The sequence below is a fragment of the Microcebus murinus genome, chromosome 13 (assembly GCF_040939455.1).
Source record: "Microcebus murinus isolate Inina chromosome 13, M.murinus_Inina_mat1.0, whole genome shotgun sequence".
Taxonomy (NCBI): domain Eukaryota; kingdom Metazoa; phylum Chordata; class Mammalia; order Primates; family Cheirogaleidae; genus Microcebus; species Microcebus murinus.
Window position 1 is genome coordinate 76394877 of NC_134116.1, and position 24338 is coordinate 76419214.

A 24338-nucleotide genomic window follows, 5' to 3' on the forward strand; every position below is an offset into this window, starting at 1 on the left:
CTACTTCAATTACTGTTAGCATTCGTTGCTTTTCTCTTCGTCACCTGGCACACGATCACTTATAATAAATTGTTTGACATTTGGATATAACATGCTGTTGGGAATAGCCATCTTCTTTATTAATACAGAATTTGGAACCTTTAGGATTTTTAGCTCTTGAAAGGCATTCCCAATCTCCCGATGTCGAGGTTGGCGGGAGGCCACAAGGGCAGCCAGGATGACCTTTCCTTTGGGTTTTCTTGGCTTCGGTTTCCACTGCCACTTGCATGCTGTCTCTCATGGTGTCTTATTCCCACTTTAACACCCAGGCCCCAAACCCTTCCTTCATTGTCTCTAGTGTGGCTGAGACAGACTGAACTTTCAGTGTTTTTTTTTACTAAATACTGAGAAAAAATATTGAAAAAATACTGAGAAACATAACTAATACAACTTACATAAAACCAGGTTTCTGATCCTGTCAAGCTAGCTGTTGACTCTGTCCTAGCTGTCATTTTATGATATTAGTACTCTAGCTGCACAGGCTGGCACAACTTTGAGGACACCTTACCTGTATTCCTTACTTCCTAGCTCCTGACCTGATTCTTCATGGAGGAACCCTACAGCTGGTTTCCTAGGTGCATCCTCCCAGACATCTTGACACCTTGGCGGTCAAGACCAGGAGAGCCAGATTGCCCTTTCTGCAGCCCACCTAGTGTTCTTTCTCTCTCCCACTTCTGGCCTTTCTGGCTGTAAATTAAGGGTACACTTATTTTTATCTTTGTTCTTTGCTAGTAGCAATGCACCAGTATTGGGTATTACCATTTTTATACATTTCTCATTCTTTTTCTAAATTTTAAAGGTAAAAACAAATACTTTGTTTTTATTTGTTTCATGTATTTTTTTTTTTTTTTTTTTGAGACAGAATCTCACTTTGTTGCTCAGTCTAGAGTGAGTGCCGTGATGTCAGCCTAGCTCACAGCAACCTCAAACTCCTGGGCTCAAGCAGTCCTTCTGCCTCAGCCTCCTGAATAGCTGGGACTACAGGCATGCGCCTGCCCGGCTAATTTTTTCTATATCTATTAGTTAGCCAATTAATTTCTTTCTATTTATAGTAGAGACGGGGTCTTGCTCTTGCTCAGGCTGGTTTCGAACTCCTGACCTCAAGCAATCTGCCCACCTTAGCCTCCCAGAGTGCTAGGATTACAGGCGTGAGCCGCTGCACCTGGCCTATTTGTATTTCTTTGAATATAACTGAGTTTAGTTTTTCAAGTTTTGTTTACTAATATATTTTATCTCTGGGCTTTCTTCTGTTTTGGAGAAGTCACGTAACTGAATCTTTATACCTCAAATAAAATTTTAATTATCTAAAGTTATTGACCATGTTTTGGGGTTAATGCCCCAAAGTTATAACCTAAAGTTATAAAATCTATCATGTAGAAATCCCAGTGCATTATTATTGTTTATGGAGACATATATACTAATACTCTAATAATAGCAATCTTAAATCTAGTTTAATGATTCAAACTGATAAGAAATGTCTGAGCATATAACCTGATTGATAAATTCACGAAGGGTCCCTCCTATTGTAGGCCCTGACTTCTGGTTGGCTTTTAACTGGTATGTTGGAGCCAGTAAGGAATGCCACACTCCTTTCCCAAACGTGGGGACGAACTTATGGTCATCCGAAAGTAAACACTTGCAAAGAGGCCTGTTTGGTATTTTTACTACCTGGTTACTTCTAACTTTATATAAGCTGGATGAGTAGTACAGTGAACCAACTTGAAAATTCCTAAGAGACAGTAAGAGTTCATTTGCATACCAGAAAGCTAGCCTGTGCTTTTATGTTAGCAAACCATATGCAATAACAGCGTGTGGCTTTGGTTTTCCCACGTTAAAAAAAAATACATATATTTATACACACACATATTATTCTATTAAACAGCCTGTTTGAAAAGGAGAACCATATGCTCTCAGGGCCTTTTGCTACTCTTCAGAGATTCATATGCAGCCTTTTGACCAGTTTTGAAGAAAAAATACTGCTGTTGTAAGTTACATTGGTGTCATTATTAAAAGTAATAAAAGGTTTAGAACATTATTAAGAATAGGTATTTTCAGTTTGATCAGTCATCAATAATTTAGGCATTTTCAGTTTTGAAGGAAAATAATTACAGCCATTTGTTGATTGCATTGATAAAAAACACATTTAGCTCAAGAAATGTGGTAGAGTTGACTTGTGCTGATGCTATTTTTACAAAATCTAGCAACAGTATTTTATTCGATCTCTACGTTCTCCAAATTTCACTGGCGACCATGCATTCGTGGAGGAAAATTCTTTTTCCATTTGTAGGATAATCCCCCACCTACTTCACAAAGGTGATGGGAGGCTAGTTGCTTGCACGTGGCTGGAAAGTGTAGCTGCATTTCAGCCAGACATTTCATAAAGTCATTTGTGATGCATGTGGTATGTCTGAATATAAGATGGAAAAATGTGATCCTAGAGGTAGGTAGCTTTTTAGACAAATAGCCAGAAATGATGATTTTGACTAATGAACCTATGTCAGCCTGGTTTTTTAGAAGCTGCCTTCTAAACCAAACTTTAGAAGTTTTTTTTCTTGACCCTATATTCAACAGTTTTATCAAGGATTTGGGTGACTACCAAATGCATAGATATTTCAAACTTGGGAGAAGTACAAGTTTGTGTGTGACATCTATGAATTTGACTGAATTTTAAAAGATATAAATAGACCCAAATCAACAAAATGCAAATTAGTGGTATTCAAAACTGTCAATCCTAGATAAATAAGAAGAGGGAGGCCTTGTTTAACATGGATTTGTATGAAAAAGATTTAAGGATTTAGGTGATCACAAACACCTAATCCAGAGCCTGTCACATAACAGATGTTCAGAGAATGTTGGTTTCATCTCAGACTGATTCAGAGAGGAACTTTAATTGTGATAAATGCTAAGAATTATGCTCATCTCTTCTTGTACTAAATGAGTAATTGAAGCTGGGTATATTTTCTAAGTGATGTTACACGTCCAAGGATTAGTCGCTATACTTATTTCAAGATTATAAAGTTTAATTAGTAAATGTTATATGAGTATTGAATTATGCTTAATGTATTAGATATATATTATATACTAATATACCATTATATACTACTTATATACTTAAGAATTAGAATGAAATTATAATTATCTGCTTTTCTTTAAAGGTCACTTATCTGAAGTAAGGTTGTGGACCTGGAATATGCCACTTTCCTTAAAATAAAACTCAATTTATTTTCTCTAGCTTTTCATTTGGAAAAGCAAATTTGTAATCCAGTAGAACTTTGGTATCTATGGTACTAGAACTAGTATTTCATTAGCACTTGCCATATGTTGATGTTGTCTATTCACTTTCATACTGATCCCATGAAGTTGATAATAAACACATTTTACAGATGAGGAAACACATTCAAATGAATCCTGTAATTTGCCTGAGGTTACCAGTTAGTAAGTGGCAGAACCAATGACTGTTAACTCAAGACTGTTATTAAAGCCTGTGATCCTAACTAGTATTCTCCCCTTGATGCTAATCATTGTAAGTTAATTATACAAACTCTATATTTTAAAATGTCTTTAGCATGGTTTTCTTTGTAAATAATGATTGTATAGCCTTTTCATAATTTTAATGTCCTTTGGGAATGTTATGTAAACATTTCTACAAATTGGGAAAATAAAGGATTGTCACACTTTGGTCATAATTCTTTTCTTCTAGGTCAACAACTATGATATCAGCAATGTGTCCCATAACTATGCCAGAGCTGTCCTTTCCCAGCCCTGCAACACACTGCATCTCACTGTGCTTCGAGAGCGGCGCTTTGGCAACCGGGCATACAACCATTGTGATGGTAGCTCTCCGCGAGAAGAGATCTTCCACGTGGTTCTTCATAAACGGGATTCTGGTGAACAGCTTGGCATTAAATTAGTCCGAAGGACAGATGAGCCAGGTGTTTTTATTCTTGACCTGTTGGAAGGAGGGCTGGCTGCCCAGGACGGGAGGCTCAACAGCAATGACCGAGTGCTGGCTATCAACGGGCATGACCTGAAGCATGGAACGCCGGAGCTGGCTGCCCAGATTATCCAGGTGAACGCCTCTTGGCCTTCCTTCCAAAGACTTAGCCTTAATTACCGTATAGCATTGTTTGTTTTCATTGGCACATAACATCAGAATTCAGGAGACATTTTACATTTCATCAGAAAAATCAGGCATGGCTAACTAAATTCTTCAAAATCCATACTAGTATACTTAGTTATCGATAAAGTCTTTTGTAAAACCTGTATCCCCATGAACTTTTGGGCTGGCTATTTATAGAGCGTAGGCTCTACCGTTTCATATTTGTTTCTCTTGATCTTCGGGTTCCACCTATTAAGCCAGGTGGTGGTGTCTACCTTTAACAAGTGAGGCTCGGAGGAGCTGTGATTTCCAAATTTGTGACTTAACCTGGTCTCTTAACTCACCATCAGGATCCATATAAGTAGGAGAAAAATAATTTTTTATTAAGAATAATTCTTTTCTCTATAGTGCTTTTTTTTAAAAGGAATCAAAGTATTTAAAACACATCATAAAATTTATCCTTACAGTATCCTTGTGAAGTTAAGGGTAGTCATTATTAGAGGAAAAAACATGTTTTCATTACAAGCATGAAGACAGATAAATTGGAAAAATCATTCAGAGAAGATATACAAGTTCTGCAACATGCCACGGCATTTAATAATACAGGCAATCTTCTACAGTGATAAGGTTGAAGCAGAAAGGTGTTTTTCTTAAAGGAAACACAACAAAACACTATGAAGGAAACCAATCATATTTAATTGAACATGAGGAATTAAGGTAGGTTGATAGGCACTGAAAAATGTGTTTACAACACAATTAAATAATAAAGAAAATTTAAGACTATAAGAAAAGCCAAGCCTCCACCCCCTTTATTAGATGTAGGTATTGGTCTCATTTCATAGGCTTGAGGTCTAAAAAAATTAGATGCTTTAAAATTTCCTCAGGTCAGAGACAACCTTCGAACCTATACCTGTGGATGTCAGCCAGCTGCACTGCTGACAACTAGTTCATCTTGTAAGAGCGGAGATTGGTTGGAGGATGGGAGAGAAAAGGAGGAGGAAGAAGAAAGCTGATAGAGTTACAGGATTTGTTTCAGGAAATAAGAGTCAAGTGGACTTTATGAAATGAGAGATCAAGTCAATAAAATAGAAAGAAATAAACTGACTATATATATTTCAGGTAATGTTTAAGTACACTAATTCCTAAATAGTTGGTCCTCACTAAATTTCTAACCAAAATGTAGAAAATATAGATACACAGGTAGAAAATATATTTAAAATTTTCCATGATAATATTTGGATTTTTATAAATAGTTGCATCATATTTTGTGCTTTAATTTTCCGCAGACTATGGAAAAAACTAAAGTTTCTCAATTTGTTTCTTTTTGGAAAGAAAAGTGTCATTATTTTGGGGTTATTAAAAATAACATGTACTCTATGTCTAAAAATGAAAATAATAAAGAAAAAATATGGAATATAAAGAAGGAAATTACAATCACATTCAGTCTAAATACCCCAAGATATCAACATTAATGTTTTAGAGAATAGCATTCCAAACATTTTTTACCTATGTGTTCACAGATGTATAATTACATATTAACACAAATGGTTATACATCCACTCGTAAATTCTGAGTTTGTAGCTTTTTCTTTACACCTGCAATGTGTTGTGGCCATCTTACCATGAAAATAAGCATAGACTCACATTTTAAGTTTTAATAGCTGTTTAGTAGACATGTACCATTACTTATTTAATCATTCCCCCATCAGCAGACTTTTATGTTTTGTTTTCAAGTTTCAAATGTTTTGTTAACTTCCCTCCAAAAAGATCATGCCCATTTATACTCCAATAATAGGGCATACCACTCACTCACAAATTATGAGTGCTATCATTTGGGCCTTCTGCATTTTTTAAACATTGATTTTAACAAAACTCTTTTTGCTAAGTTTAAAACCCTGAATGAAGTGTTGCATGCACAGTCTAAAACTCATCTAAACCCAAACGTTGGTCCATCATTTGAATTCTAATGCCCATTTCCCTCACATTCACAGAATTTTGTCTTTCAAGCAACCTTGAAAGATTAAGAATTTGGTTCCATTAATAGGTTTGTGTAAGCCAGGGTTATTACAGTAATGTTAAAATACTAATTATGGAGTTTTAGGGGTTATAAGGTGTTGAACAGTAGTGAAAATGATTCTGTACATTGAAATAAAATCCCAAAGAGAGCTTCTCACCCCTTCACACAGTGTAATCTAATAATCTGAAGTGTCAGAATTTTAAATATTGGGATTCTAAACATTCTACCTTGGTATTTACCCTTTAGGTCTAGTCTCCAGACTCTGTTTTGAGAGTTCAGCTGAATGTTAAGGGTTGTTGCTTAAGAAAGAGAGTGTGTGAGTGTGCGAGTGTGTGTGTTTGTCAGCCACAGACATTTTAAAACGTTAGCTAATGAAATGAACTCATTCCTCCCCACCACCAGGTGCTTGCAGTCACTGCCCAGATGAGGCCCTGGTGCAATGATTGAGAAATGCATTGAAGATTACACTGCCTGTAATCTTTAAAATGACAAACATCATTAATGACTGGTGGTGATGTATGTGTGTTTACTCCAGGCCAGTGGAGAAAGGGTGAATTTAGCAATTGCCAGACCAGGGAAACCCCAGCCTACTAATACCATTCGAGAAGGGGGAACTCACAGCAGCAGCCAGCACCATGCACAGCCGCTGTACCACAGCAGACCGAGCTCACACAAGGTGAGGATCTTTTTCTTTTTTATATTGATGCCACTCACAAACGATCATTGTTATAAGCTGATAAGATCTAAATGAAGGTGCTTTTTTTCCCCCTTTTTTGACAGAGTCTCGCTCAGTCGCCCCAGGTAGAGTACAGTGGTGTGATCACAGCTAACTGCAACCTCCAACTCCTGGGCTTATGTGATCCTCCTGCCTCAGCCTCCTGAATAGCTGGGACTACAGGCACACACCATGGCGCCTGGCTAATTTTTCTATTTTTAGTAGAGACAGGGTCTCACTCTTGCTCAGGCTGGTCTCCAACCTCTAAGCTCAAACAGTCCTCCTGCCTCATCTTCCTAGAGTGCTAAGATTATAGGCATGAGCCACCTCGCCCAGCCTAAATGAAGGCTTTTTTAAAAAATATACCTCAGTAAAACAGTTTATAAAAAAAGATTTAAATGAAGGCTGATGTTTTGTTCGAAAAGGTGAACATAATTGCTTGGGATGTGAAATGTATATGTTTTGCTATCTTTGAGAGTGACTGCATGTCTCAGTTCCTCAGCCATTAGAGAGAGTTTCTTGGCAGGGAAGGTTCCTCTGCCAGATGATTGATGAGAAGTGTGTGATCTTCCAGAAAAATCTCCTATTTGATTAATCCTACTTGAAAGTGGAATTTTTCTTGGGTTGCTTATTTAACTGTTAAGAGTTGGTTATACTGAAAGGAGTTGGTTATATTGAAAAAGCGTAATATAGATCAACAAGTCTATACTTAGAAATTGGGCATGTTGCCTACAAAAACACAATTAGATATGTGATTATTAAACATGTGAATCATGAATTTTGGTAGGTTTCATGTATAGCTTATTTCTTTTTATGTTATATCTTAGAGGAACATTGCCCTAAATCATTTTAAAATAAATCATTTTAAATTACCATATGTTGAGCTTTGGTGCTGTTTCTTCAGAATCAGTATTTTACTGGTTTTATAATATATTCCAAGTTCGTTTATCTGTGCTGAGAATGTTGATGCTATCTCGCTTTCATTCCTAAAATCAGAAAAGATTGTACTTTAGCATTCTGGATATTATTTGCTTAATTTGATTCCTCATTTGAACTCAACTTCCAGTAGGCCAAGAATTTTAAAATGATGACATGATGTTTACCCAATTATGTGAAAATTTGGGCTACACGTAGTAAGCTTTCAAAGTAATTTTCCTTAAGTAAAAATTAAATTGCTTTACTAAAGAAAAACTTGTTTATTGGTCAACTGAAAAATCATAGGACTTTTCCTCTTTGCTCAAGTAACCTTTTAATGTAAGTACAACATTTAAGAAAGTGATTACCTTTGGGCTCTGTCCCTGGTACCCTAAGAAAGCGTAGCTTAAAGACACAGTATTTTTGGCCCATCAGACCATCAGGTATGTCTGGTTTTCTGAGTTTAAAATACTGTACAGACTTGTCAATGGTCTTTGGTTTAGTTAATACTTAAAAGAAATTATAATCACAGACTTTGTTCTCATTCCTGGACAAAAACCAAAATGTATGAAGAAAACCTATAATTTGGCCTTTATATTGATAACTATGAAAAAGGAGTAATTGTTTTGAATAGGAGTTGTTTAATATAGAGCTAATCCTTACTTTATAAGATATATATATGTATACATATATATACAAAGAATTCTAATATAAAGCAAAGGTTAATCATTGAATCTTTCACGTTATTGAATTTTATAATTATTTGAGATATGGGTGTCTGTGACAACATTTATAGTTTTAAGGGTGTTTTTAAAACTGTACTTAATCATTCCAGTATTTATATAGAGACATCTGCTTATTTACTGATTTGTTTTGGGCACCTGTATTTTTTTGTCAAAAGTCTGCTAACTCTCATTCTCTTTAATTTTAAGTGATAGTGTTTAAAATAGCAATGCTGAATTTATTCCTATTCCAGGTACTGTGCAAACCTGGCTGGATAGAACAACCACATGGAATGTAGTGTTTTAATTTGGCTATTTACTACTAACATGCTTCATTTCTTATGTCAAATCTTGATTTAGAAAAGTAAAGTTCTCCTAGGGGAGGCAAAAACACTTGAATTCACCAAAACAGCCTGTTCAGATGATTAATGATTGTGAAAAATTAAAGTATACATTAGTCTTCTACCAAGCTTCTTAGTAGCTGCTTGGATAAACATTGATATGATATTAGAAAGTTTATTGAAGCATACTGAGTATAATCTTTGAAGTTTGGTTTGGTGCCTGAGGAAAAGTTGCATACATTTTAGCCATCTAGTGTAATAAAACAACCACTCTTAATTGGTTAAATACCTAAGGGCTGAAACTGCTTAAATAAATATACTCAAGGCTAAGTTTACCTGAGCTGTCTTCATAATAAAGTCATTTTTGCCCAGTTTTGAAGGATACTAACATAAATTTCATACCTTTATATAGAAGACTGCCTTAAGATATTTGCAGGTTTTTCTAATCGGTCATAACATTTTCTAGGAATGCTTTGCTGCTATTACAGATAGTTCTTTGACAAAATTTCAAGAGTACATGGATTCCAGGTCTAGAGAGGGGTAGGTAGGCCTGGAATTCCAGGGACTGATTTAGAGATTTGGCAAATACCATCATAAACAGTTAAGTACATATCAATTCTTTAAAATAATGTCATTTAAGGAAATGTTATAATTCTATAAATATAATTCATATATTTTTGATAATGTTAATTATCTTATTATCTACAGCATTCTCTTAACAGCTGATAAATGTTAGAACCTTTGGAGACATTAACTTCCACTGTTACACTTAATGGGATGGTTCCTGTGTGGGTGCATATATAAACTATGTACATATAGTGTACCACACTGTATGTGCAGATATACATAGTATTGTATTACTATATAACATGTGTACTCTTAACACACAAAAGTTCAAATCTAGGAGGGGCGCAGTGGCTCACGCCTGTAATCCTAGCACTCTGGGAGGCTGAGGTGGGCGGATTGCTCGAGATCAGGAGTTCAAAAAAACCAACCTGAGCAAGACCCCATCTCTACTATAAATAGAAAGAAATTAATTGGCCAAATAATATATATAGGAAAAAAATTAGCCGGGCATGGTGGCACACGCCTGTAGTCCCAGCTACTCGGGAGGCTGAGGCAGCAGGATTGCTTGAGCCCAGGAATCTGAGGTTGCTGTGAGCGAGGCTGATGCCACGGCACTCACTCTAGCCTGGGCAACAAAGCGAGACTCTGTCTCAAAAAAAAAAAAAAGTTCAAATCCCAGTACAGTAACCTATCATTACATGATTTGGGGCAAGTTACGTGACCTCCCTAAGCTTGTTTCCTCATCTGAAAATGGGGTCAATAATATTAATAGCATTTACTTTTAGAACTATTGTGAAGATTAAATGAAGTAATGCTTGTGAAGCCATTAGCTTTGCATACACTAAGCGTTAATAAGTGTTAATCATTATTATTATTTTAATAATATTGTATATGTGTACCTTGCTTTTTTACTGAGTTCCAATTCAAATTAGAAGTAATGTTTTAAATGCTTTGTCTTACTTCCAAGAGTGTCTCAATAATAAATAGCAGAAACAAATGTCAGTAAAAATAGCTTTTTCCTGAGAATAATAGTTTATTAGAATTTACTTCCATGTCATTAACTTTTTTATAAATTCAGTTATTTCATGTCCTTCTAGGTTTTCCTGAAGGTTTGGCAGGTAGGTTTGTACCTGTTTCATGAGCACTTATAATCCTAGTCAATAGGAGTCAGAAGATAGGTCTATAGCTTTTTTTTGACCACGCTTTATTTTTATACTACTCTGTCGACTTTTCTTTCAAAGAATTGGGGAGAAAGATGGAAGTAAAATTAAAAAGTAAAATTAATTAACTTTTCTTTAGAATCTTAAAACTCAACAGCATTATTTACTTTTATACAATTAGTCATATCTTAGAGCTCAAGATAATTGTATAAATTATGTGCTTATGTTAACCTTAACTGCTATATGTCAGCAGTCCTGAGTTTTTTTCAGTTACATAATCATATGAAAATAATGTCCAGAATTGGACATCGATCCACAGTATGCTCATTAAGAACTGTGTATTACTTTTAGTTGTTAGAGATTAAAAAATCACTTTGTAAGTGCCACGTGAGTTATTACCTTAGTTTAAGCTATCTCTACTTTAGCTATCTATCATTCATTATCTAATAAGTTTTTTCCTTTTATGTTCTAGGATCTTACTCAGTGTGTTACATGCCAAGAAAAACACATTACTGTAAAGAAAGAACCACACGAGTCCCTTGGAATGACGGTTGCTGGGGGTAGAGGCAGTAAGAGTGGGGAACTGCCCATCTTTGTGACCAGCGTGCCACCCCATGGCTGCCTCGCCCGGGATGGCAGAATCAAGAGAGGTAAGACGGGATCATGAACAACTTCACCACATCTCCTTTCTGAATTAAACTCACATTTTTAAAAATAAAGAGTATTGACAAAGTATCTATTGAATATGAGTATTTTTAGTCCTTTAAACTGTCCCTTGCATATGAAAGCATAAAGTCTTTCTATAATGTTAGAAAAATGCCCAATATAAAGGAAAACTTTTGAACCTTGGGAATGTTTCCAGAATTTGCTAACAGTTACTCAGACTGTTAGATTATTTTATCTTGGGAAACACCCTCTAAAAGATGTATGCTTTTAGCATTATGATAGACTTAGATACTCTGAAGGGCCATCTTACTAAACTATAAATGTTGCTTGTAATGAAGTGTCTATGTAGAAAGGGGCTCAGAGAGGAGGTGGAGCAGAAGACAAACTTAATTTTAGGGATAAAGTCATTCACCATTTCACATTCCATATCAATACTATATGATGTGCATAGGTTGGGGAACAATTAGCTGCTATTACCATGGTAAAAATAGCAGTCTCTATTGACTTAGTTTGTTCATAAGGAAAGAAAAGTGAGTCTTAAAAGTTATTTTTCCAAGAATGAAGTTGAACCCCTACCTCACACCATATATACAAATTAAGTCATAATGGATTCAAAACCTAAATGTAAGAGCTAAAACTCTTAGGAAAAAAAAAACCACAGGCATAAATCCTCATGACCTTGAATTAGGCAGTGGTTTCTTAGATATGACACTAAAAATACAAGCAACAAAAGAAAAAAATACATAAACTGGACTTAAAACGTACAACCTTTTGTGCTGCAAATGATACCACTAAAAAAGTAAAAAGATAACCTACAGAACGGGAGAAAATATTTGCAAATTATATATATGACAGATGACTTGTATCTAGAATATATTAAGAATTCTTACGACTCAATAATAAAAAAGACAGATAATCCAACTTAAAGATGGGGGAAGAGTCTGAATAGACATTTCTCCAAAGAAGATAAGCAAATGGCCAGAGCCCCTGCCCCGCGCCTGTGCACTGGTGACCTTTGCAGGTCACTGGCTGTGAGGCTCTGGTGCAGTCTGAGCAGTTGGTCCAATTGCCAAGATGCTTCAGAGCATTATTAAAAATATCTGGATCCTCATGAAGCCCTACTGCACTCAAGTTTGCCAGATTTGGATAGGAATGGGGTTGATGAGCATCATCATTTACAACACCAGGAGTGCTGATGAAAGAAGTAAAGCTTTGAAAGCTCCTGCGCCTACTCATGGTCATCGCTGACCAGCTTCACTTGGAGTATGCATGAGATGAAATGTCAGTTGCCTGTAAGTGTAAGCAGGCTGTGCTAGGTAGGAGCATAGAGCATGGAACATCACTGTGTACTTGTATAAGTATGGTTTACTCTGTGGCATGAACAAATGTATCTGTGAGATGCACCACCTACCCGAGACTGCTTTCACTGTGTCCCCCTCTCCGCTCCCTCCGTTGTGCTGGGTGTACTCTGAGTAGATAATCTGTAATACAGCAGATGCGATCAGAATCTCACTGAGCCGTCCATCTTTATGAAACCCTAGGAGCTGAAGAGTATCTCTGTTGTCATAGCAGTTGGTGATCATGATCTAGAAACACTCACTCAGATTCTACTGCTCAATAGATGTTTGTTAAACATGAAAAAAAAAAAAAAAAGGCCAGTAACTACATGAAAAGATGTTTAATGTCATTGGTTATTAGGGAAGTACAAATCAAAACACAGTGAGATACTACTTCACACCCATCGGGATAACCACAGATAATAACAAACATCAGCGAGTATGTTGAGAAATTGAAACCCTCATACATTGCTAGTAGAAATATAAAATGATAAAACTATTTAAGAAAACAGTTTGGCGGTTTCTCAGAGTTAAACTGAGTTATCATATGACCCAGCAATTCTGCTCCTAGAGAAATGAAAATGTCTGTCCACACAAAAACTTGAGTGCCAATACTTAGAGCAGCATTATTCACAAAAGCCAGAAAATGGAAACAACTCAAATGTCCATCAACTAATGAATGGGTGAACAGACTGTGGTCCGTCCATAAAACGAAATGTTATCTGGCCATAAAAAGGAATGTAGTACTGACACAAGCTACAATATGGATGAAGCTTGAAAACATTATACCAAGTGAAAGAAGCCAGACGCAGAAAACATCTTATTCCATTTATATGAAATGTCTAGAATAGGCAAATCTATAGAGACAGAAAATGGATTAGTGGCTGCTTAGGGTTGGGGGAAGGGTAGTGACTCCTAATGGGTACAGGGCTTTGGGGTGGGGATGTGATAGAAATGTTCTAAAAATTATTGTGATGTTCATGCAACTCTGAATATACTAAAAACTATAAAATTGTATGCTTTAAATGGGCGAATTACATGGCATGTGAATTATATCTCAGTAAAGCTGCTATTAAGAAAAGGTTATTTTTCCAATTGTTGTATTTGGGGTCATTTTGTCTCCTTGTTATTATGTTTTCTAAGTTTTCTACAATGACACTATTCTGTTTTAATAATCTGAAAAGTAGGTGATAAACTGGGAGGGGGGATTTTCTGTAAAGTTTGTCACACAAATGTCTGCTTCCTACAAAACTAATGGTTTCCTTCCTAACCTTCTATATAATCCTCATTGCACTTCTTTGTTATATCAGTTGGCAGAGCAGCACTCCTTTTCTTGTTCAAGCAAGGAAGATGTCCAAATCACAAGCTTCATTTCTTTGTGTGGACATAAGGTGTCCTCTCTGTACATAATCTGATGTGTTTGCCCTGAGTGAACTATGCGGGGCTGTCTGTATGTCATAGAACTGTGTCGATATAAAATAGAATATATTAAAAATTCATTTCTAAGAGCAAAGGAGCAAATAATTTTTGAATTGCAAAGAACTGCAGAAATCTCTGAAGCTCAAAGAAGAGAAATGAACCTGCCCAGGGCTGTACACAGCTAAACTGGGACTAATGATTTGCACTTCCAGTTGTATCAAGATGCCGCAAGCCACATTTTTTTTTATATATATTATGACATTATTTAAAATTTGTGAATTATTTGGGAATGTTTTCTAACTACTGGATTTTTCCTTAGTGTTATAAAAATTACAAAGAAGTAAAAAATGCTCTTTCACCTTATCTGAGTTACTGAAACTAACCTTTGTTGATTAGTTTACAAATAGCAGGATTTGCAGGGAAATGATCACTTGGCAGCTCAGCTCGTTTTTCTTGACTCTTCGTTTGAGCAGGTGATGTGCTGCTGAATATCAATGGCATTGATCTGACCAATTTAAGCCACAGCGAGGCTGTGGCCGTGCTGAAAGCCAGCGCTGCCTCCCCTGCTGTTGCCCTTAAAGCACTCGAGGTCCAGATTGTGGAGGAGGTGACTCAGACCACAGAAGAGCAGCCAAGTACTTTCAGCGAAAACGAGTATGATGCTAGCTGGTCCCCATCGTGGGTCATGTGGCTTGGGCTCCCAAGGTACTGATAGCTTTTTTGTTGTTTTATGGAATAATCATATGTGCAGCCTTTATCAGTATGTAACAGTAAATTTCCCACTAGGAGAAGGCTTTAATGAAATAAAAGCAACATCAAATCAAATGACAAAAGAAAGTGGTAATTTTTCTTAAAGCATTACTTTATTTATTTATTTATTTAAGATAGAGTCTCACTCTGTTGCCCGGGCTAGAGTGCCGTGGCATCAGCCTAGCTCACAGCAACCTCAGATTCCTGGGCTCAAGCAATCCTCCTGCCTCAGCCTCCCGAGTAGCTGGGACTACAGGCGTGCGCCACCATGCCTGGCTAATTTTTTTCTATATATATTTTTAGTTGGCCAATTAATTTCTTTCTAGTAGAGTTGGGGTCCCGCTCTTGCTCAGACTGGTTTCAAGCTCCTGACCTTGAGCGATCCGCCCGCCTCGGCCTCCCAGAGTGCTAGGATTACAGGCGTGAGCCACTGCACCCGGCCAAAGCATTACATTTTAAAAGGTAGAGTTAACGTAAAAAACTAAGCTATAAAGACTTATGTCTGTTTATGCCGTGTTCCCTAGTCCCCAGGCCATGGCCTAGTACCCGTCCGTGGCCTGTTAGGAACTGGGCTGTGCAGAAGGAGGTGAGCAGCCAGCAAAGCTTCATCAGTATTTGTGGCCACCCCCATAGCTTGCATCACTGCCTGAGCTCCGCTCCTGTCAGATCAACAAAGCTTCATCTGTATTTACAGCTGCTCCCCTTGGTTCCATCGCCACATAGGCTCCGCCTTCTGTCAGATCAGCAGTGGCATTAGATTCTTATAAGAGCACGAACCCTACTGTAAACTGCGCATGCGGGGGATCTAGGTTGCGTGCTCCTTATGAGAATCCAGTCCCCGATGATTGATCTAAAATGGAGCTGATATCTTCCACTGCTCACAAAGAAAAGAAAAAAAAAAAAAAAGAAAAAGAAAAAGAATAAAATGGAGCTGAGGGGTGATGCTAGCGCTGGGGAGCAGCTGTGAATACAGATTATCGTTAGCAGAGAGGTTTAACTGCACAGAGACCATAATAAATCAGTTGCTTGCAGACTCACACCAAAACCGTATTGTGAGTGGCAAGTGACAGGCTGCATCTGGTGGCAAGTGAGCATCTGACCTGCCCCTCCCCTGGCGTCCATGGAAAAATTGTCTTCCTTGAAACCAGTCCCTGATGCAGAAAGGTTGGGGGCTGCTGTGTTTATAAAAACAAAGAAAGCAAATCCGTCCATTCCTACTAAGGATTGATCATATAAGTGGCCCAGCCACGAGATTGGATATTCCAGTCTCTTAACTCAGAACAGCTGTCATTTACCAACATTGATTCTGATGGATGCTTAGACTTCACATGCATTTTTCACAGAAAACCCAAGCTAATCCTGGGGCCCTGCCCCATCCCAGAAGCCTCTATAAAAGCCTGCCTTATCTTTTTAACTCTCCCTAAAAAGACAGAATTTTAAACTCAGCTTTTATTGGACACAAGAGTCTTTAAGCCAAACCACTGGTGTTCAAGAGCAGCTGCTCTACCGTTACAAAGAGTTTGTTGCTTCCCACCTGACTGTGCGACTAGCCAAGACATTCTGTGGTTGTTCGGTGTCAGGGTCCCAGAAGCACGTGGACCTCCGGTGGCATCCCAGGGTGCATTCCTTCTTCTAGTCGGGTGGTTGTTGTGTTGTTTGGTATTGAGATAGGAAAAATGTGTATTACTGTCATTATTTGTTCCCAAATCAGTTTAGATTCTTACTATATATAAGAATCCTAAAATTGAACTATGATGAAGCATTTTGACTCTTGACCAAGGATGAAAATTACTGATTCTTTAAAATAAAAATAAACAATATGAATGTGCCAACTTCTGAGCCATCTGACTCATGTGGAATAAATTTATAATAACACCCAGCATTATGTAAAGTGATTTGTGGTTTATAAAGTTCTTTCACATAAGCAATAACAGAAAAAAAGCAAGGATATCATTGGATTTCATTTGTTAATAACCTAATGTGGTGACTGGTTCTCTTGGTTAAAAAAAAATTAAAAGGCCTAAAACTATTATAGAATTCTTGTCTCTCAGACCTATAGGTGCTTTGTCGAGAGACAGATTATTTTTAAGATAAAGATGATTTAGCTGCTTGAAATATGTTTATTTCATACACCAAGCCAGATTAATTTTTCCCATTGAAAAGTTGCCCCATCCAAGAGGTCTTTCTAAAAGCCCTTTCTTATCAGTGAGCTAAGAAACTAGATGAGATTAGAAGTTCTGGCATACTGTATGTTGCTTTACGGATTGGCTTTATTAAGAAATCTTTTTTTATGGATTAAAAATGGGAAAGCTTGATGCCTGTAGATCCAGTTTTACCTAAAAATGAGAGCTACTTCTTTATTAAAGAGATATTTTTTTTTATTTCTTTATTAAGAGATATTTTTGCTATATATCATTTAGGGGTTTTTTGTTTGTTTGTTTTATTTTTTTTTTAAGTTTTTACTCACTGCTTGTTCCCAAGTCCATAGAGCTATGAAAATGTAAGTAGATTTTTTTTCTCCCTCCCTGGACAACATCCTCCAAACTGGCTAATTTTAATTGTAGCTTCACAATGTCCATGATATAGAAAGGAAAAGAAAAAATATTTTTTGTTAGTGTTTTCCAGATTGATTTTTCTGTTTTGGCAATTAGAGTCTCTCTTAAAATGAAAGCATTCTAAGTGAATGAGGAAGAGCAACAAATAACCACTCATGTAGGTTAAAAGTAGGACCCCTGGGGTATGCCTTCAAGAAAGGGAGTAATTATCTGCTTTCTTTTTGAAAGCTACACTCCTGGTCATTTTCTTCTGTCATTTGAGTCCTGAGTTCAGCAGTACTAAACCTCTTGCATTCTACTTTGTAATTACTCTTGAAGATACAGATGATTATTAGAATTGAGGTCTTTGTTGACAATGCATTGAGCAGATATAGATGCATAACCTTTTCGTGCAGATTCCTGAGGTGTGACTTGTAACCAAGTTTGTGTAAGTTCTGTACATGTGTGTATGTATATGTCTTCACTTGGGAAGAGAGGACTAAAAAAAAGTTGGATAAATTCAAGTCTACCTAGGACTGTATCTGTGCTAGAAAAATGGGTTGTCAAAATAATCTATTCAGAAGCAAATAAAATAGCCTTTTTCCTTTTTATTGTGAGAGTGATAAAAGTATAATATGGTATGGGGTTATAGCAAAGATGAAGCAGGCTATGAAAGCCTACAGGTTAATTTTTTTCTTTATTTTTGTGTTTGTTTATAGTGCCCTTCATAGCTGCCATGATATAGTTTTACGAAGAAGCTACTTGGGAAGTTGGGGCTTTAGTATTGTTGGTGGCTATGAAGAGAACCACACCAATCAGCCTTTCTTCATTAAAACTATTGTCTTAGGAACTCCTGCTTATTATGATGGAAGATTAAAGTGAGTCTTGTTCTAATTAATGATGTGATTCATGTTGATTATGCTGGACATGATTTAGATCAGAGGTCGGCACCAAATCCAGTCCTCTGTTTTTGTAAATAAAGTTTTATTGCAACACAGCCAAGCTCATTTATTTATGTACCATCTATGGCTACTTCCACTCTATAGTGGCAGTATTGGGTCATCGTGATAGAGACTGTGGTTCTTAAAGCCTAAAATATTTACCATCCATCTGACCCTTTATAGAAAAAGTCTGCTGACCCCTAATCTAGACTAAAGCATTACATTTACTATCTTGTCACTTATATTTTATTAATCTAATGATAGGTACTGAATCAGCATCATTTGATTGGACATACTGTGATGTGACAATGAGCTCTGAGCAAGTTTCCCACACAACCTATGCAGGTCCAGTCCTGTCATTAGATGACTATGCTTAATTTTTCTGCACGGCACTCATTTCTCCCTGATGTTGTATTTATGCAGGCTCCATGTCTTGTTGCATTTATTGTTATACCCCTAGCAGTCATAACAGCACCTCACATATAGTAAGATCTCAATAAATATTTGATAAATGAATGTATGAGAGCTTAACAGTGTGCCAGGTGCACTGGTAAGTGCTGTGCCTGCATTATTTAATCTTCTTAACCTTAGGAGGTAAGTGTCATTATTATTCCTGTTTTACAAACAAGATAGTTGAGGCTTGGGAAAGTTAAGAAACTTGCCCAAGATGAAATAGCTGATAGTGGTTGACTGGCATTTAAACCCAGGACTGCCTGGCTCCAGGGCCCTGGCCTTTTAACCCCTTGCAGACTGCCACCACTGGGCAGAAAGTACTCGCTCAACCAGTGTGCAGCCTCTTTTTCAAAGCTTAGGCACTAAGAGAAGAAAGAAAAGGTGTCATGTCAAGAGATTATTATCAGAAAAGAAGACAGTTGATTCCAAGTTCTTAGTGGTTAGTTTATGATGAAAGAACCAGTTCTTAAAAAGTAAATGTTGACATACTAGACAGAATGCTGCATAAATGGAGAATTTGCACTGTTCGCAAAGAGAAAGTGGCATCTAAATAGTATTGTGAAAAGGTGATCAGGATTAGTATGCTCCAGGTCAGTCTATATTGATAAAGGTGGAAAACAATTATTTTAGGAGGAAAAGAGTAGGAGAAAATGAGTTAATTGTTCTCTTAGCCGAGTTACTCAACCAGTCTAGGCCTCAGTTAATTAGTTTGTAATTTGTATTCCACCTTCTTCCAAAAAGAAATTGAAATCATTAGCAATAAAATTGCATATCATTTATGGTATAAACTGAAGGCCAAAAATCATAATGATAATTATAAAGATGGAAAGGGCCTCAGATACATCATCCATTTGTGATGATTGTGCTAAGAGGACGGTGGGTGTCTGAGTAGCTGAAAGAAGAGGAAAGGTCTTATTCCCAATTTAATTCAACCCTCAGATATATGAGCTCTAAGAATGGATAGAGAAATAACAGTCAAAATAATAACCTCCTCCAAACGCATTTGGTTTTCATTTTTAAGACAGAGCAGATTTGCTTTCCATATTATATTTTGCTTAAACTAATATGAAAATGATTTTGCTTGTCCTTGAAATTCATCTACCAGGTATTGGGGGGATGGACAAGGGTTTCCTTGGCATGCTTAAAAAAACTATCCCAGGTGTTTCTCAGAGTGGATCATAACCCTAATCATTGACAAGCGATTTTCGTGCTAAGCAAATCTTATCTGGGGTAATGTACTTCATAGTATGAAAATAGTAATGTTCTGTTTCTGTCCCTGTCTGTCCAGGTGTGGAGACATGATCGTGGCTGTAAATGGCCTGTCAACTGTGGGCATGAGCCATTCCGCATTAGTTCCCATGTTGAAGGAGCAGAGGAACAAAGTCACCCTGACAGTTATTTGTTGGCCTGGCAGCCTTGTGTAGATTTTTGGAATTGGTTTTGAGTCTTGCGTCTTCCTTTTTTTTTAGGTTTGTGAAAGAAACCCCTTTTATTTCATTGTGTTTCTGGTTGTTAGGAGCTGCTGACACAGCTGGTATACATGGGCCAAAAACCACTAAGATTATCCGTGTATGTTTATTTAAATGTTTTCCTAAATTTAGTTAACATTTCTTTTAGCTTGGAAATAGTCTTCCACTAACCCTTATGAGTTTATATTTTCAGAATTCAGACTCACAGTTGTCAAACTATTGCATGTAGTAATGAGCGAAGTCCACCCAAACTGTGACCCAGCCAGCTGGAGTAGGGAACTTCTGGTGGATCTTTGTTTCAATGCCTGAATCGTAGAATGAGTTATGTATCTCCCAAGACTGGTGTCAGTGAAGCCAGCAACAGCAGCCTGTACCGCCATTGTTGTAACCAATGCCGTGAGTGGATACATTTTAAATTCAGGTGATAAACGTTCCATTTTTCATCGGTGCCAACATTTCAACACTTCATCCTGTTTATAAAGTGATTTTCTGGTTTGTTTTATTTATACTCTAATCTCTCAATACTAATAGAAGATGAAGAAGTAAGTCTGACACCACTACAGAAATGCTTTTTAAAATAATGTACTATTATTAGAATAGTAGAGAATAAAAGATACTGTTATCTAGTGACAGAGGAATTTGGACAGTAATTACAGTTTAGTGCTGGAGATGGTAAAAGCTGCATTTACTTGAACAGTTCAAAAGCATTAAAGATCCATTTCCAAAGGAATGTTTTGCTATATAGGAAAATTTTGAAGTAATTTTTGCTAAAAATCATTTCTAGAGTTTGTATTATACTTATCAGCAATCTTGGCTGGAAATGTTTTTGTGATTTATGCAATTAAACTAGATGATAAAGATAAAACCATATTGCTATTAAATACACAAATATATATCACAGCTAAGTAGGACAGGGGAGATCTTTTTATTTTATTCAGATAGGAGTCTTTCTTGAATGTTTTAGGAACCCTCATATTTCCCATTATTTCTTAGGAACATAATTGTTTCAAGTTAGAGACTGAAAAGTTCTGTTTTTATCTAAAATAGTAGGTTTTAGATGTTAGTATCTTTTAATCAGCTCTTGGTCACTAGACTATTTCATATTTTTTTGAAATGTTTTTGAAAACTATGACTAGCCCATTTTGTTTGTCCTCAATTCAACATGGTTATCTTTTGGAAAACACATAAGTGAATAAGAGAAAAATATCTTTACCGTATTAATATTATGCATACTTGAAAAAAGTTTCATTTAGAAACCTAGTTCAGAATCTGAGCTAATTTACAAGTGACCTCTGTAATAAATGGTATTGATAATCAGAGAATGTATTTCAAAATACTACAGTACAGTATATTATGAAGCATGACCACTTTCAAGCTTAGCAATTGCATTGCTGGAGTTTATTGTATCTGTAGCATGTCACTGATTACTTCAGTTCCTTTTGTAATGAGTTTTTAAAACATATCTCTTTAGAATAAGTAAGATATGGCAACAATAATTGCTATTGACTTGTTCAGCCCCTTAGCTACACTGTATGTTCAACATATAACCAAGATACAGTGGAATGCCCCATACAGTACATTACTGTTATGTGACGGTCGGCTTTGGAAGCAATTTGATATTTAAATGCTTTGATATTCTAATTGACATGGAACAAGTTGTTTTCTGCTCCCCAAATAGAATTTTGTAACCAACTTTGCTATTTTTTTAAAGTTTGTAAGGATGTGTCATTTCTTGGGGGGGGGTAGCCATCCATCAGCAAATATCCTAACTGCTACTTTGTTGCATGTAAAATACTTACATTGAACCCAGTGGCATAGTGAGTATTTTGAAAGAAGAAAATTTTTTCAATATTATTTTTATCATGAAAATCTTGGAATCAGCTTCAGCTGTAGCCTTTATGACAAAAGACTGTCATTTCTGGTCAGAATGATATTTGGTGATGGAAACTTGTTCATAATTTATTGTTACTGTAGAACTATTTGGATTTTCTCATTTTAAGCTCTGATAGTTAAATATCTTGATTTGTCCTGTGCCTTCAGTTTAAATTATTTCAGGATTTTCCAGACGTGTTTAAATAATGGTGTCATAATAATTCAGGATGGAAATAAAAGTCCTCCTTTCCATTACAGCAACATGTCTCCTTCCTTGAACAGCATACGTTGTTGGCTCAGTCTGTTCCTTATTTTTGTTGGTGGCACCACTGTACTTACAGTAAGCCAAGCTCAAAACCTCAGGATCACAAGTCCACCTTCTCATTCTCATTCCTGTAGGCAGAACATAGAAATCTATACTTTTGGGATTTTTACCTGCAGAGTACCTCTAGACCTGTGTTGTCTAGTATGCGTGGCAGTTGAGTACCTGGAATGTGGCTGAAATGATAATATCTTGGATACATTGGGTTATATAACATATATTATTAAAATTCACTTCCGTTTCTACTGAATTATAGATCTTTCTGTTCACTTAGTTACCCTTGAATTTCTCTTTCTGCATATTTAACATAAATCTCAACTTACTCAATAACTCCATCCTCCCCCTGCACAGTGTGAGAGCCTCGGGTGCGAGACCTCCATCCACCCCGTAGTCCAACTTGGTGGCCAATATTGTAGCTGTTCCTTGTTCTCCTCTCCAGGTAGCCACTATTATAATTGTTATATACTGTTCAGGTTTGGTTAGATTTTGTTTCTGAACTACAAAATACTGACAGGCACTGGCAGACACAAGCACAGTTCATGATGGTCCTTAACATTACAGCAACATCCCACAAAGGACATGTGGGAAACAGAAGGCCAGAGTGGGATTAACGGCAACTCAGACAATCTAGAGGTTGAAGTTGCGGTCCAGGTGGAAGGAAAGAGTTCATAAAAGCTTGGGCTGCGGCAGCATCGTCACCGTCACATTGCCAGTTTCCAAGCAGTCTGGGAGTCACTAAGCCAATTTGCCATTTTCTGGGAGAGCAGCTCGGCAAAGATCACTGTCACCAACTTTTCTAAAATAAGTACAACTTGCATTATAAATCCAGAGACATGGTTTTGTAGGAAAAACTGGAAGGCAGATTTAGAGTGTTCAGTTTTCTCAGGATGCAATAGCCAACTCCTCCTCCTCCATCCTAGCTGTTGCTCTTTTCTCACTCAAGACCCCGAGGTCTGCTAATTCTATTGCCACAACCGCAGAACTTGATATCCATTTTTTTTTTTTGTATATTAAAGTGGGCTGTAGCTTTATGACTCTTCAGATGCTTGAAGCTTTAATAAGATAAATGGATGGTTAAAACTAAATTTGAAATTAACCTGAATTTCAGCTTCTAAGGGTACTTCGCCCAATTCATCATGCCCCCCACCCATGTTAGAGTATAGTAACGCCTCATTAAGTCAGACTTTACTAATTTGGAATTTGAAAAGCTTAAACAGAATTGAGGTTCACTTGGCATTTTATGTAAGCAATAAGTATCCTAAATCAACATGAAAAAAAGGAGGGTGGGGTGTTTTAAGCTGCAGGCTAACGTTTATTATTTTCAAGTTTCCTTAAGCACTTGAAAATGCTCATGTCCATTCAAGTGATTGATACATTTCTTTCCCGTGTAGTTGTTTAAACAAGAATTGACCACCATTTGCACAACATACAGTGAGAGGCTCTAGATTCCTTCTTCACAACACCTAATTTCATCTTTCTTAATTCAGATTTTCTTCCATCTGTCCACATTTGGTGATAAAACCATATAGATTACACCAACATAGCGAACTGCTGTCCTAGCCACAGACTAGGAATTCATGAATTGAGCTCTTTCTCTCAAGTCTCTCCTCTTTGCCTGCTGAAGGAAACATTTCAGCTCCTCGGGGTCCTTATTAGAAAGCTCTTTTGCCATTTGATGGTGTAAATCTATTCCATTTAACTGTACTACCAATTAATTTCTATGGCAACACAAAAGCTCTTAGAAGTAAAGTTGTACGTGTAAGCGCAGTGCTAATAGCTATAAAGTGCCTAAGTTAGAGATGCTAAAACTTTAATCACATGCAGGAATAAAAGACTAGCGCTTGGAGATCTAACACCATCCCTCAGATGGCAGAGAACCTGCCTCCCACCAGGGGAAGGTGGCACAGCCCCAGTGGCTGAGTGGGGAAGCACTTAAAGATTTCCATTTGAGCTCTGTTAAATGGCTCACCTGCAAATAATGCTTTGAAGGTGGGCTATATT

At 36.9% G+C, this 24338-nt stretch overlaps 1 protein-coding gene across 2 annotated transcripts in view; it reads left to right on the top strand.

The window, feature by feature from the left end:
* The window catches only part of LNX2 (ligand of numb-protein X 2), a 70973-nt gene extending 48701 nt beyond the window's left edge, over positions 1–22272 (top strand). For both annotated transcript variants that reach the window (XM_012744045.3, XM_012744048.3), the window contains exons 5-10: positions 3740–4108; positions 6690–6830; positions 11047–11224; positions 14470–14701; positions 18000–18158; positions 19963–22272. In XM_012744045.3, the coding sequence (XP_012599499.2) occupies positions 3740–4108; positions 6690–6830; positions 11047–11224; positions 14470–14701; positions 18000–18158; positions 19963–20098 (1215 nt within the window). In that variant the 3' untranslated portion in view covers positions 20099–22272. The remainder of the gene's footprint in view (positions 1–3739; positions 4109–6689; positions 6831–11046; positions 11225–14469; positions 14702–17999; positions 18159–19962) is intronic.
* The last annotated feature ends 2066 nt before the right edge of the window (positions 22273–24338 follow it).